A 15,497-nucleotide genomic window follows, 5' to 3' on the forward strand; every position below is an offset into this window, starting at 1 on the left:
CACTTTAAAGTCCGTGAAGAATTTATACTTGTCATATTAATTGTATCCGAAAGTTCACATTATTTAAGTGAATACAAAAGTAACAGTTATTATAAAATTGTATAACAACTATTACTTGTAATTGTTTATATTCTGGTGAACTGTACGATCGAGCTACGTTAAGTAATTGAAAGGAAAGGCAGAACATCCGTGTGAGCGTATTGGTGAGGATTAATTACACGTTTAACTCTGTATTTTAATTCAAAGTTTATTTAAAATATAATTAATGTAAACGATATTCGTACGAAAAACAGCGCACAATTAAAATATGAAATATGTACTGCATTCTTAAAACTGTGAAATTTAAGCAGAATTATTGCATAAATCAACGCCTATAAATCAATAAAATTTATTACGTCAGAGATACGATCTTCGTCAACGTAATACGATCTAATCTATTCATAGAGCCTCACTTGGCTGTGAGAAGTAATTATCATTTCGTAGACCATGCGTGTAACACAATTACATAAATGGTGGGAAACGCACCCACGGGATTGCACAGTTGTAAACAATTGCACAGATCCTTCTCATGAAGCACAAGTAATCATTAAGTTCATTGATATGCAACGCGTGACATAATATGCGATCTAAATATACATTACCTACTTTGAATACTTTAAATTACACGTTATGTGATTCATGTAGAATGTTTTCACTTTTCGCGTATGTTGTTCACAATGAATTCTTAAGAGATGATTTTTCTTTTACAAAAATATCGAGTTGTCAATTTTCGAATTGTGAGAGACAATAATAGATGATCTTCTCGCGAATTAAAGAAGGCGTCAAATAAATTTCAGAATTACATTTATCAACTAGTATTAGGTACAATTTATTTTAATAAAATTCTTATTTGGATCTTAATCGCGAAGATATATGATGCTCCCAATTGAAAAGTGAAATGAATGATGAACTCCCTCGCTACTTTCGCTAAGAAAACTTCGATTCCAAATCGATCAAAGAATCCACCGTTGAAAAACAAAGCCTAAGGTTATTAAAAATGTTTTTTTTTTTTTTACTATTTCTTTTGGGAGATTTTTTTATTCTTTTTTGGCTGCAGATATGAATTGTCCACTACTCACCCGACGAGTCGGCGAGAATGCACGAGTAACAACGGCAACAGCTAATCTTTGCAATTCATCCCGCGGAAAAATTTCAAAAAAGATCCACCACAGTATTAATGGAAACGTTAGTAGGATTATTTGAAACTGCGTAAATCGCGCCGAGCCCGTTGAGGCGTAGTAACGCGCATTGGTAACGAGAGGAGTTCGGATAATCTCGTGATCGTTCTCGTGAGAGCCAGAATACGTTCAATCTCGCGAGAGCTTTCTCTCTCTTTCTCTTTCTTTCTTTCTCTCTTGCTCTCTTCCTCTACTCCCAGAATGAGGATTATTTTTATGATTATACACCCCGTGCTGTTGCTCGTTAACCGCGCGGGGTATTCTGGATGAAGGCTGATGCGAAAGTGCGCTTTAGCGAGCTATGACGATCGGCTAATTAGCGAAATAAATTTTCGAGTAATAACATCGAAATAAAATCACGTAGCATACATCAGCAAATGTATCGCAAATCCGATATTTATAACACTACGCCGGGTATATGTACGTTTATGCTCTTCAAAACGAATTATTCATGTAATTTGATCTGCTCACCACGCGTTTGAAGCAAAGTACCGATATTAATTTATCATCGTTCATAAATATCAATTTAAAAAAATGTCACGACATTTAATATTAATTTTTAATTTTCTTATCTGAAACTTTAATAACGTTATATAAAATTTTGATCGTTGCGATTGCACACATATGCGCAAATAAAACAAAAATAATTGTCATAAAATTTATAGCAGCATTTTGATTTAATCACTTAAGCAATTTTAATTACTGTGAATATTAAAAGAAAAATAAAGTTTTTTAATTTTCTGAACATTTATGCATATGTAACGTTTTGACTTTAATTGTTGTAGTAATTGCAATTAAAAATTTGATAGTTAACGTATAATGTTTTTCTTAAAACTGTATTTTCCAAAACAATGATAACGAGAAATTTTTCCTTTAAATTGGTTTAAATTTAAAACATATTTTTATATTCTTTGGTCGTACAGCGATTTTTCGATACATTTACTTTTCTCTTATCGATATGATGACAGCTATTTTCGTAAAATTCACAGGTTTGAACGCATACGATTTTGCTATTTCAGCAAATTAAAAATTTTTTTTTTGCAAATAAATAATTGTAAATATTTATAAAGAATAAAAGAGAAAAATTTAATCTCTCTCTCTTTTCCTTTTGCTATTTTAAATTATTACTCGAAATAGAGTTAGGATCATTTAATTTATGAACTTTTTACAAATATTATTTTTAAAATAACTTAAAAATTTTCTGATTTATTGTGTCAAATACAAAAGTAATGATGAACATTTTTAATATCATTAGAAATATATACAATATATATTTCGAAAGATATTACAATATATTTATATTTCAAGATACAATATTTATATTTCTAATTTCTGAAAAAGATTTTAAATTAATCTATTGATTTACTATAGAGATTGAATTTTTTAAACATTCACATTTTTATATATAAAACAAAGTTGTTAATTTGTAGTTTAAAGGGCTAGTGTGCAATTTGTTAATGATAAATTTAAAGCCTTAGTATAATCATTTAAGATCGATGTATGGGTTCGACGGATAATAAAATAATTGGTAATGAAAAAATCAGTGAACTACGGCGAGAAAATGAAGATAAATCATATGGTGAATTTGATCTGATTGAGGCCATAAAGCATTCAGCGTGTAAAAGTGCAATTTTAATTGCAACATTTTTTTAACGGCCGGGGCAAGGTATATGATTATAAAGCGGCAGTGAAGTGATGGCCGTATTGAAAACTGCGAAATGATGTTACTACACGAGGCATTAATGACTGCGAATTGTGAAACGTGTTTCTCATTCCATTCAGGTAATCTATGGTTGTTACATCTCTCGTGAAGCTCTCTACAAAATTGTGGTCTGCAATGACCTACATACTACTCAATCGATTCATTTTCTTTCGACCGCGGTCGGTTTGCACATTATGGGCTCCTCGTGAAACGTAAAATGCATACGTTGAATAATGTGGAAAATGCACAAACGTGTCACATAAAATGGCGGCGATCAAATGAAAATGTGTGCGCGATACTCGTACATGACGATTTCGGATGTTCCATCAATATTTATAACGATATGTGATACTTGCGTTATCGTAAACGTTTTTTGTTTTCATCGCCGACGAGCGATACGCAATTTACTTGACTGAATTTTAGTCACGTTTAGCCCTCTTTAATAGTGTGTCATTGTGTGCCAATGCTATACGGTGGCATAAAATATTTGTCCCCTATGAGTTCTGCATATTAATGAAACAAAAACGTGTTTGTACGTGGCATTCATACCGAGAGACCGCACAGAAAGCAGCTTATTTAATCTTTTATCAAGCATGTCAAATAAATTTATTAAATTATTCAATTTTGTTGTAACTTTGTACTATTAATGTAAGACAGATGCAAGAAAGATCGTTTATGCCTTTCGGGTATATGTTTTACTAAAGATTTACAATTATGAGTTCTGTATTCTGAATTTAAAATATATTAAATAAATAATGTGTTGAAATTTAATTAATAATAATTATTAAATATATTTTATTAATATAAATGCTTAATATTTAAACTCGTAATTACTATATTATTGAATTCTTGTAATTTGTAAATGTTAATGTTATTAAAGAAGATAAATAAATATGTGTACGTTTATATGTTGATTAAATATAATATTAGGATAAAGGATAATTAGAACTTGCATAGCATTTTGAAAATTTGTTTTTATAATATTAGTGTAATTATTTATTTATGCATGTTTTTAAAAATTTTTTCTGTAAATATAAATTTAATTACCTTTTATTTTAATTTGCATTTAATCAAATTGCTTCACTTGATGAAATTATATGATGAAAACGAAAATTGTTATTTATACTAATTTTTGGATCTCGATTAATTAATTACTTAATTTTTCAAAGATTTTAAAATGACTGTTTTCAAATTTTTAATAAAATGTCAAGCATATTTTTCCGATATACATCTTGTCAAGAATAGTTTTCTTCGGATTGCATGTTTTGTCTGTTTGAATTTTGCCGGTAGATATCACGTGATGTCACGTGGGATGTTTAAATCGTGGCAACATTGCAGGCGATGTTGCCATGTCATCTAAAGGCCATCTCACGCCGCAACCACGCGGTCCTCCTCCATTTTCTTCGGACATCTCGAGAGGCGAGGTCGGGCACGCGCACCCGGTAAGCATTTCTTTTCCTTCGCACATCGAAATATCGCGTAAACTTCTTCTGGGACAATAAGTTTTGCGTTGCAAATTTAATTATTCGACACGGGAAACGAAAATATAATCGGGAAACGGTAAAAAAAATGAACGAATCCGTTGAAAACGCTACGTCGAACGTGGGCCACGTGGCGAAGCGTCTCACGCCGGAGGAAATCGATAAAATGCGGACGCAGGATTCTCGCCTGGTGTCCGAGTTTCGCGCGAGTCAACTCGAGAGGGACGCGAAGAAGCACTGGGATTTGTTCTACAAGCGGAACGATACCAGATTTTTTAAAGATAGGCATTGGACCACGCGGGAGTTCGACGAGTTGCTGGGTTTGGGCGGCAACGGGAATCAAAATGTCCTCCTCGAGGTGGGCTGTGGGGTCGGCAATTTCGTTTACCCGTTGATAGAGGATGGACTGAAATTTCGGAGAATATTCGCGTGCGATTTATCCACGCGGGCGATCGAGTTGCTTAAGGTATCTACATTCGCCGAATTATATAATTGCGAATTAGCCCGAGCTACCGGCGCCGGTGCGTTAACAGTCGTTTCGTTATAGAGTCACACGTTATTCCACCCAGAAACAATGAAAGCCTTTCAAGCGGACGTTACGTTAGAAAATTGTTTCGCCGAAATTGATTGTCCAATTGACGTAGCAACTTTGATCTTTGCACTATCAGCTATTCATCCTGATAAATTTCACAAGTATGTTAAATAGTCAGATTACCAACTTTAATATTGTTGAAAGTATAGCTGTAATATTATCATTTAAAGAATCTAATATTACACTTGCTTTTTTCATACCCGAGGACTGAATTTCTTGCTTGATTTATCTTTCCTCTTGTTCTTTTCACATTAGAAAGAAAAAAAAGAAAGAATAAGAAGTTCAGTTCTCCAAGTTGTGAAAAAAGAACAAATCTATTATTTAAGTTTAAATTTAATAATTGTTTCGTATATTTCTTTAATAGAGTTGCCCAAAATATATTCAACGTTCTTGGTAGTGGAGGAATATTGCTATTTAGAGATTACGGGTTGTACGATATGGCACAATTACGTTTTAAACCTGGGCACAAGATTAGTGAGAATTTTTATATGCGACAAGATGGAACCAGGTGATTCTTTTGTTCTGTAATAATTGCTTAAATAAATTAATATATATGATGTTTTTATATTCAGTTCAGTTGATTTATAATGAAATAAATTTTTTGCTATCTGTGATTCTTTGCCAGATAACAAAAAATTCTATCGTGTGTACTTAGAACATAGTAACAATGGTATTTTATTTTTTATTTTTTAGGAGTTATTATTTTTCTGCGGAACAAGTAGCATGTCTATTTGAATCTGTTGGTTTTCAAACATTGGATTGTGGCTATGTACAAAGACGTACTGTAAATTTAAAAGAGAATATTGATGTTCCGAGAATTTTTGTTCAAGCAAAATTCAAAAAATCTTGAATATAAAATGTGACATAAAAAAATGGTAAGTTTATTTTAATTAACATTAACATATTTGCATTTATTATAGTTATATTGTAAAACATGCATTTTTAAATATGAACAATTGTATTTATATATAGCTTGAATAGTAAATTGTCAAGTTTCAGTTTTACAGAAAAAATTTTTTTTAATTTTCATTTTTAAAAGCTAACAACTTATGATTTTAATTTGTTTATTGATATTTGATTTCAATGATGATTCCATTTTATCGGATTTCATGACGACATTTTAATGATGTCCTGCAGTGCTGATTCTTTCCTTAATAAAATTACGTTATTTTTATTTTGTTAATAAGTTATAACAAATTTTGGTTTTTCTTTTAATTGCAGATACTGTGTAATTCAGTAAGACTTGTGATGAACTCTATGAGGAAAATTTGAATTCTAAATATGATTTAATCATCAATAGAAATTATAATCGACATCCAAGGTATGTACTTGGGTTTTTATATAATTTTGTGTTAATCTTTTATTTTATATCTCGTGCGCAATATACAATTAAATGATGATTGCATAGTTCAACTGAAATATCCTGACGACAACTTAATATTATAGTCTTTCGCTCCTATCTGATATTATTTATTTATACTTATATATCTTGTATGTGTTGTAAATTTTGAATGTCTGAATTTTTTTATTCTTTTTATTACAGATACTATAGTTCAATAACACTTGTATGAGGAACATTTTAATTTTCAAACATGATTTTAATGATATTTAATAGAAGTGTATAATGGCGCAGTCAACATCCAAGGTGTGTATACATAGGTTTTTATATAATTATATTTATATATTAACTTTTTATTTTGCGTGTGCATTATACAATTACAAGGATGATTTCATAGTTCAACTGAAATACCTTGACGATAATTTAATATTATAGTCTTTCGCTCCTATCTGATAATTCATATTTATATACCTTAAATATACTGAGGTTTATACAGATCTAAAGACGATATTATTTTGTATTTTAGATATCTCGGAAAGAAAACAAGACAAATAGAGTACATTTTAAATATACGGTGAGTTTGATGTTTTTAATTTATTGAATATTATTTTTAATATATTTTAATGATGTATACCCTTGTATATGTTGAAGATTAATCATGATATATTCATATAATTCGTCACTACCACTGAAAAAAGTTAAAAATTAAATTATGGTATATATTTTATCAAATAACTGTAGTAAACAATTTTGTATATGTTACAGAAGAAATGATGATGCATGGCTTCAAAAAATGATTAATTCGTCAGATCTAAAGTTTGAGTCCAATTTTTATATCACTGTTTACAAGAGATTGATTAAAAAAATCAAGTTTTGAGGAAAGAATAAATTAATATATACTGAAATTTCTATGATTTTTAATATGGATAATATTGACACAAATACAAAATGTATATAGTGAGTATATTTGTCACATATATTTTTTATTTAAATATATTAACGTTATGATGATTCAATTATCACCATCTTTCGAATGAATCATTGTGATTTTGTTATTAGCTCTATCTGATGTACAACTTCACTATCAATGTAGTATAAAGAAATTTATAACTTTGTTAATCTTGAATTATTTTATGTTTGACAGGTCTATTGATTTGCATTTTGCAATACAGCGTGGATGTTGTGGATATACCAAGTAATATATTAAGATATTAAAGCATTTTTAAAATTTTATAAATAAATCTTATTGTTATATACTATATATAATCTTTTTCCTTTCTCCTTTACCATAGTCTAATTCTTTATATCCATCATTATTTGAGCTAAAACATTGCAATGTTATAAAATTTAAATTGATTAAAAGATGGTAAGAATTAATCTTTAGAGTTATACAACAGTTTACCGTAATTATTTTAGAATAAAAACACCATTGTAATGACTTCTCTATAGTAAAAAAATGCCGTGAACACACTAGTGAAAAAATCGGTGTAAAACATTTTTTTTATTATATAGTATACTATATACAAATTATATAGTATATAAGAAAAATCAAAGCAATTTTAAATGAAAAATATTAATTTGAAAAGTAATTTATAAATTCTATTAACCAGAATGAGATTGTAGCAAAAAATTTTTTATGTGTGAAAATTTATACGTCTAATTTTTATAACTCAATATTAAAAATGTTATGTAATAAAATATTTAAAAAATATGGGAGATCAATAGTATGTAGAACTAGTTTATTTATCTATATTCTATTTTTACTTTATTATGTAAATAAAATATCAGAACTTGACTATTATCATTGTTACACTAACGTAAACGAATTACATAGTATAAGACAGCAAACACTGGTCGCGTTATTAGCATCAATAAAGCGCGTTCCGCAATAGAGCTGTGCATGCAGCAATAAAACTTCCTTCAACTCAAGTCTGCTATGGCAAAAAAGGTATTCTTATAAAATTCTTTTTATAGATTTATTGTTGACATTGAATTATGGACTCCAGAAACATGAATTTCATATTTGCTGAGTATTGATATAAATGCCATTTGATATATTACTATTTATAATAAATTTTGCTAAAATTAATAAGAACGAGTTTGAAAGTTTAATGACGAATAATTTAAATAAAATTGAAATAAATCAATATTGTCTCTTCAGAAACTTAATTATCTTCTATGCTTTTTTTTTATGAAAGTAACACGAGTCTAAATTTAGGAGATAATTTTGCACTATGTGTTACAAAAGAATAATCGCAATAATTATTCAGTTATTAGCAAATTATAATTAAAACTTGTGTGAACTTAATAATTCAATGAATTAGTGCACTTTTAACATTTATTCAGTTTAATTGGCTCTCTATCGATAATGTGCACATATTGTTAAATGAAGTTAGTTGTACCTGACACATAAATTAATTGTTATCGAAATGTAGTTATACCACTTACTCGATCGTATAAGTACCGCAACATGAACAATCCGTTAATAAAATATTATGACTGTACATTAAATTATGATGACCGTAACGTGGTGCGCGCTTTTGTGTGTGTGAAAATTCAAAATAATACCAAAACATTATTAACAATCCAATTTGTAATTATAATAGCAGTCTTATCTTACGTATTAGCAAATTATTACATTTTTTCTATATTTTCTAATTTGTTGATGTTTAATATTTAAATTGACTGTATTAAAAAAAAACTACAAGTTATATTATTTAAATTATTTAAGATTTTTGTTGAGCCAATTACAGAGTAGATATATTTATGCATTTTTATTTTGTATAATAAATTTTTTAATACATGTTATTAACCTTTTTTCTCGCTTCGCAAGACTGCTCGTTTCAAAATCTTACATTAGAATGTGCTATTTTTTATTTTTAATGGCAAAAATGATAATTTGATAAATTATACAATTTTGGCAAATGAGTAGAAAATATTTATTTTAACATAATGCATATTGTAAATAAGCGCGCCAAATTTCTTCTCTTTAAAAATTGTGATATAAAAAAAATTCATTTTGAGAAATGTCAAGAGTGAAGAATGAATTATTGAGTTTCTTTACAAAATCGTTAATAAAAGTTGCACATTGTGAGTGTTAATTGCCGATATGGCGAGATGAGCTCATTTCATTACATCATTATTTATTGATCTACTGTTTAATATTTTTCTTATAGTTACGAGCGGATGATATTAATAATAATTGTCACTTTGGCGTGCGAATAATAATAATTCTCAAAATAAAATGTTATTCTGAAAGTGAGAGAGATTTTAAGCATGATTGCGATATAATATATGTAAACTGAGACATTTCATGTTTTGCGCATATTAATTAAATTGATGACCATGTTCTAATAATCCAGTTAATTTCGCTTCGCTAGACTGTCCATAATGGGAGATAGACATTTCATTTCTACAATTATTCCGTTTTGTATAATTTATTATTTATAGTATATAATTTAATATAATTTATCACAACAGATTTGGATTTAACGATGAAAAGTCAATTAGCAGCCAAGGATTAAATCGATTGATAGTTGGTAGCATTTCTTTCTTTTTAAGTGATTTCCTAATTATTCCTCATTAATACAAGGTTACATGTTGTGCCAATCACAAATCAATTAAAGAAATAGCATGGAGAAATTAATTGGGTAACATCTTGCACTGCGTAATAATGATATATAAACGTTTCACAAATTACATTATATGATAGTATATGTCGGTAACATTTTCTCGTCTTACATAAATATTTTGTTTTGTAAACGCAACATAGGCGCGAATAAAATGTGGAAACGAAAAATGTGGATAAAAAAAAATCAGAGAGAAATATGATATTCGAACCGGACCGGATTGTTAATGAGTTGGTCAATTTCGTGTTTATAGAACTATAAAATGTAGTGGTGAATGTGATGGGCATAATATTAATCGTTATTTTATGAAGGTGCGTCATTTTTTGCTAGTTACAACGTGGATTTACAAACTAAAATTTTAATAAAATGCAGTGCAACCGATGCCGAAATAGGCATTTTATTAGAGTATTGGGGTCATGTGAAACCGACCATTTCAATTTAAAAACATGATTATACGGCGCCATCGCAAAAAAACTGTTGCATTTTTTTAAGCGATCCGTAGGCTGAAAAGTATCCTTGATTTTTTCTATCAGACAGAAACATTTAACTCGCTCTAGGACGAATTCCAAATTAAATATGACGTTGCCGATGGGCGTGATTTATAATCAGCTAATAAATATGAAATCTTTCTTTACCTTTATTAAATCAGGAAACGTAAATTCGACGCAATACAGTGTTCTTTTAACGCGTTACGAAATATAACGTACGGATTTATGGGGGCAGAGAGCAATATCTATGCGTGCGTTTCGTATATTGCGACATTTTCTTTATATAAAATAATGTATTCTTGAAAATGTTTTTATATCAAACTGCGTTGTTGGTATATATTTATTTACTTTGAGTTAGTAATTAATTAGCATAAATGTTTGCAGACGGGAGCTAGTCCAAGCGAACGGTTTCAAACTGAAACAAATTCGTACGTTTTAATTAATTAAACGTGTGTACGTCAACTGGATATTTAATTAGCTTTTGCAAATGTAAATATGAGCAACCGCATAGCAGAATTTACAATTCTATAGTAAATGTGGCCAGTAGTGATACAGACGTCCTCGTTGGGATTTTAAGTATTAATAATTAGTGGCGTCCAATAAAACCACATTGTTTAGCAAGAGTAAAGAGGTTTTATAATTATTTATTTCTGGAATCGCGACTTTGATGAAAATAACATTTTACGAAGTTATAAACTGAAAGCAGAAGAGATTGAGGAGTTTAACACCCCCAAATTTTTTTATTCATTTTTAATTTCTTATTTTTCATTTTTAATTATAAAAAAAATACAATTTTACTTTCAACTCTGAGAGAATTTTTGTTGTTACATAAAATATTGAAGATATTTTTAATCGCTTTGAAAAAAATTGTCGCGCAATTTTTTAATTCTGTAATTTTATTAAACAATCTTTGTCTTATTTTATCGAATCTTTTGATTTAACTTTAATTTAATATCGCATTTCTAATAACATTTAGCAATGATTTTTAGGAAGCCTTTCTATTTTCTTTTCTGAATTTTTTTAAATTTCTTCTGCTAGAAAGATGATTAGGAATATTTTGTTTGTAATAATGATAGCAATATTAAAGAACTATACATTTTTTTATAGCTGCATTTTTTTCCTACCTTCTGGAAAAAGAATAAAAGTTATAATTTATACAAAATTTTATATTTTTCCCATTTAATCAGGAATGAGGATAAATTTTACATCTCAAAATATTCGAAAAAGAGCAATTTATTAACATAAAAAGGTTATTTATATAAATTGATAAAAAATTTCCATTTGAAAAAGACCCAGAATACGTCCATGAATAAATTTTCTTTCTAGCATATTTTATTTTTACGAGCATAATTAAGAAATCGGAACAGTTTCTAAAAGCATTCCAGATACGTTTGCCCATCGCTGACAAATGTTGGAGTGTCGCAAGGTGAACCAGACGTAATAAATTAACGATATTAGCAGTGTGTTTTACTTTAATTTTTTTTGTGTTTATTATGTTTTTGCCACGGTTTATTCCAAACGAGTCGATCACAAAGCCGATATTGAAATAAAGTAATTTGTAACCTATCAGGTAAAAATCTTTCTTTGTTCATTTATTAAAATAAACAGTGACTTCACTTTTATCTTTATATTTTTCTTTTTGCATATTTCTCTTTGCAAAATATAATACTAGTTCTTAAAGCAAGTTTGTGTAATTACGCCAAATTATTAATAAAAATACTCAAAGTATTCAAGTGTCTAGTAAAATCATTTTGTATTTCATATTATTTTTGATACTTTATCAGTTACAATATTCGCAATGATGATTTATGAGAAGTTTTGTTGTAATTAAATCTAATCTTTTATGTGCCGTATAATAAAATTAAAAATAAGAATAGGGCCTAATTACAGCGTCCCAAATACTGGAAATCCGATCTCAAATACTTCATTTTAAGTGAAAGATGCAAAGTTTATTTTTAATAAAATGTCATAACAAAAGGTAGACCCTTTAACAATTAAATACAATTGTGTACTAATATAATTTATTTGTTAAAAAAAGCGTTTGTGAGATTGAATTTTCAGTAATTGGAATACTGTCAATAATTGGGCCACATTTACTCTACACAGCTACATAAGATAAATATTACAATTTACACGCATGTATCAAAATATGCGCCCTGCATAAAATTATAAACGGAGTTTACACATTATCCTGGAAAATCACCGACACGAATCACAGATCGTCTAAATAGATCTAAAGTGAGCTTAACCAACCGCTAATGCGCAATAATTAATTTGCGCGTTCACTGAGCGCGTACCTCGGAAGCAAGCGCGGCGAACAGTAATAATTATGTCACCGTCATAAAACACTTTCCTCCGTCTTTGGCAGCTTGCCAAGGTCCCTTGCCTCACCCGAGTTCCATCTATCGAAGGTACGTACGCAGATATGTATGTACATCGCGAAATACGTGAACGCGATGTCGTCTCTGATCGCGACGACAACGATGGTGACAGCGTGTGGTCGCGAATTACATATGCGAAGGTATAAACAATACGCGCCGTGTATCAACCCCCGTGCAACAGTTCGCAGGCTGCACACGCACACGCACACGCGGTGAACGCGCACACGTACGATTCGCTGTGCGTCCTCGCGTAACATTGATCAATCGTCCGGTGACGCATGCAAAACGCTCGGATCGGCGGGTATATAAGCCAACCGCCAAAAAGCAGAGGCATCACATTCAGTTTCTGTTCTCATCAGCAGCTGATTCTCCTAAAGCTACCTAATCAACAATGAAGTGCTTCATCGTAAGTATTTTCTGACCAATCTCTCTTTGATATTTCTGCACGTTCGCATGCACGCATTCGCTTATGCTGCCGGGCAAATCGCTGGAAAATTTATGATTTTCCGAGTTACGGCACGACTAATCGAGCACATTCGTACGTGTGCGTGCGCATATCTCACGAAATATTCTGATAGATTTTCAAATTAATTCACTCGCCAATCGCGATACCGCCGATTACGGTCTAATTACCGCTTTACCGCGATTATCTGTAAATCGATCGGCTTGAATTCGGCTTGTGTTTCGGTTTCAGATCAAGCCATGCTTATCGCCGTATAATACTGTAATATTCTGGTGTTACCGCGGTATAATTAATTATCGGAAACCCCCCCTCCCTCTATAGAATCTTGGAGATTTTACTTCCACTGAGATTACTTTTAATCGTTGCAATGGTTATTTAATGGGAACAAGGCGGGGAAAGAAATATATTTAAAAAGCTTGCTAAATATTTCCAAACGTATTTTGGAATCGCAAATTGTATTTTACGAAAACGTTCAACTTACCTCTCGCCCTATTTAGCATAGCTATGTTCTCACATCATTTAAATACGTCATTTAAATATTTACACATCATTTTATTTTCGAACAAGCGGGCCGCGGCGAATACGTCGGCGAGTGTATTATAAAATCTTATTGAGTATTAATATATAAATATAAAATGTGTTTAATATAAAAAAAACGCTAAAAAAATTTTATTACAAAATTGTACATACACGTTGCATTGGCTTATTAATGAAGAATAGCTTCAGATTATCCATGTTGGATTTCCTATTATATTAATATCTTACAGTAAATTAATTTCGTTAAGAAATATATCTATCTCGCTTTTTATATGTAATGTGTTTAATTTTTGCGTTGTATCATGAAATTTGATGAAAGCGTCGACCACGGATTAATCAACGCTCACACTTTCAGGCTATCCTCTTCTTGGCTCTCGTAGCCATCGTTATGGCGGCGGAGAAGACCTCCGAAACTGAAAAGACAAAGGAGACAGTCGTCGATGCCTCCAGGGACAAGAGAGGCCTTGCGTATTATTCGCCGTACGCTTACAGCCCGTACGCCTACAGTGCTTACCACCTGCCGTACGCGTACTCTACGTACGCCGCTTATCCCTATTACAACCGTTACAACTACCCCTCCTATTATTACAACCCCTACCACTACTAGTTTGATTCAGACAGAAAATGGAAATCTTATGGGAAACATTACCTCATTACCTCATGGAAAACCTCACGGAAAAAGTTCTGCTCTTCTGAATTACAGTCCATTGATTCTGAAGTTCTTGATGACCACAAATGCATTCGCATTTGAGTTCTTTGATTGTGTATTTCTTTTTCATATGCTTATTGTAATAATAAAATTGCACTACATGTGAAAGAGGGTTTCTCTGTCAATTTCACCCTTCTCTCCCTTTCTCTTGTCGTTTTCCGGAAACCTTAAACGTAATTTTCTAGGTTTTTATTTTCGAGATCTGATATACGGTAATTACGCGTATAACAAGCTATTGAATTCACGAGCTACTGTATTATAATTTACGAAGGCAATGTCGAAAAATGAAAAAGCTAAAAAGCAACAAAAAGAAATAATTCATAATGATTTGTTGCAATTGGTAATTTTTGGTGGAATATTGCACTTTATTTGGAATAATGCTGTGTCCTTAAGCTGCCGAAAGAGTTTATTAAAGGGAGCTCGTTTGCGCTTATTTTACATATGAGATACATTAATAGATAAACAGCTCGCGGTAATTGCGGTGGATAATTAACAGGAAAGCATTGCGAATTTTAATGATTGCCAAAGCGCGTTAATTTGGATCCAATTTGGGTAACTGCCGAGCGCGCGCATCGTCGCTGTAAATAAATTAATGGCAAAGGCCATTTTCATAGTCAAATCCGGCAAGAGTTCATCGCGCATGCATTTGCGGTTTCGTGTTTCATGCGAGTGCTTAATGTATGATCGATAGCGGCTGACTTTCCGGTCCCGCGATGCAGGAAGATGTCGAGCGGAAGCGATTGGCGTCATTGAGAGACCGAATCTGCGACGAAACGAGTTGAAGCCCGTAAACGCGCGAGTATGTGGGGGAGTTACATTAGCGTCATCGCGTTTCACCATTAGCTGGGAACATTGGCATCAGTTTCACTAATGCGACACATAAATTTCGTCAAAGTATCGTTAGAAATATGATCTTTTTCCGCAATCTTGAACATGAAGAATAAAGCAATCTTCTTCAA

At 31.0% G+C, this 15,497-nt stretch overlaps 2 protein-coding genes and 2 non-coding genes across 5 annotated transcripts; all 4 read left to right on the forward strand.

Annotated features, from left to right (window-relative positions):
- Window positions 1–4,367: 4,367 nt before the first annotated feature.
- On the forward strand, window positions 4,368–7,592 carry LOC105194916 (tRNA N(3)-methylcytidine methyltransferase METTL6). Of its 2 annotated transcripts, none has more exons than XM_011160051.3 (9): window positions 4,368–4,866; window positions 4,948–5,093; window positions 5,357–5,500; window positions 5,686–5,867; window positions 6,214–6,313; window positions 6,536–6,637; window positions 6,858–6,905; window positions 7,097–7,288; window positions 7,476–7,592. In XM_011160051.3, exons 1-4 carry the CDS (start codon window positions 4,489–4,491, stop codon window positions 5,840–5,842), a joined length of 825 nt encoding a protein of 274 aa, XP_011158353.1. In that variant the 5' UTR covers window positions 4,368–4,488; the 3' UTR covers window positions 5,843–5,867; window positions 6,214–6,313; window positions 6,536–6,637; window positions 6,858–6,905; window positions 7,097–7,288; window positions 7,476–7,592. The 2 variants fall into 2 exon arrangements, with proteins under 2 accessions (XP_011158353.1, XP_011158354.1); XM_011160052.3 differs by having other exon boundaries at window positions 7,100–7,288.
- Window positions 6,377–6,464, forward strand: LOC113004114. Its single transcript, XR_003268865.1, has one exon. It is a non-coding gene; the product is annotated as a small nucleolar RNA snR60/Z15/Z230/Z193/J17 (small nucleolar RNA).
- LOC113004115 lies at window positions 6,704–6,792 on the forward strand. Its single transcript, XR_003268866.1, has one exon. It is a non-coding gene; the product is annotated as a small nucleolar RNA snR60/Z15/Z230/Z193/J17 (small nucleolar RNA).
- Window positions 7,593–13,098: 5,506 nt separating the features above from the next.
- LOC105194914 lies at window positions 13,099–14,502 on the forward strand. Its single transcript, XM_026136377.2, has 2 exons — window positions 13,099–13,235; window positions 14,185–14,502. Exons 1-2 carry the CDS (start codon window positions 13,221–13,223, stop codon window positions 14,434–14,436), a joined length of 267 nt encoding a protein of 88 aa, XP_025992162.1. The 5' UTR covers window positions 13,099–13,220; the 3' UTR covers window positions 14,437–14,502.
- The last annotated feature ends 995 nt before the right edge of the window (window positions 14,503–15,497 follow it).

The sequence above is a fragment of the Solenopsis invicta genome, chromosome 4 (assembly GCF_016802725.1).
Source record: "Solenopsis invicta isolate M01_SB chromosome 4, UNIL_Sinv_3.0, whole genome shotgun sequence".
Classification (NCBI taxonomy): domain Eukaryota; kingdom Metazoa; phylum Arthropoda; class Insecta; order Hymenoptera; family Formicidae; genus Solenopsis; species Solenopsis invicta.

What these genes read in the sequence shown, in the direction of transcription:
- LOC105194916 (XM_011160051.3), top strand. Translation starts at nt 4,489, where the DNA reads ATGAACGAATCCGTTGAAAACGCTACGTCGAACGTGGGCCACGTGGCG. An exon ending in CATCCTGATAAATTTCACAA is followed by an intron (nt 5,094 to 5,356) that starts GTATGTTAAATA and finishes TTTCTTTAATAG; the next exon opens with AGTTGCCCAAAATATATTCA. An exon ending in ATGCGACAAGATGGAACCAG is followed by an intron (nt 5,501 to 5,685) that starts GTGATTCTTTTG and finishes TTTATTTTTTAG; the next exon opens with GAGTTATTATTTTTCTGCGG.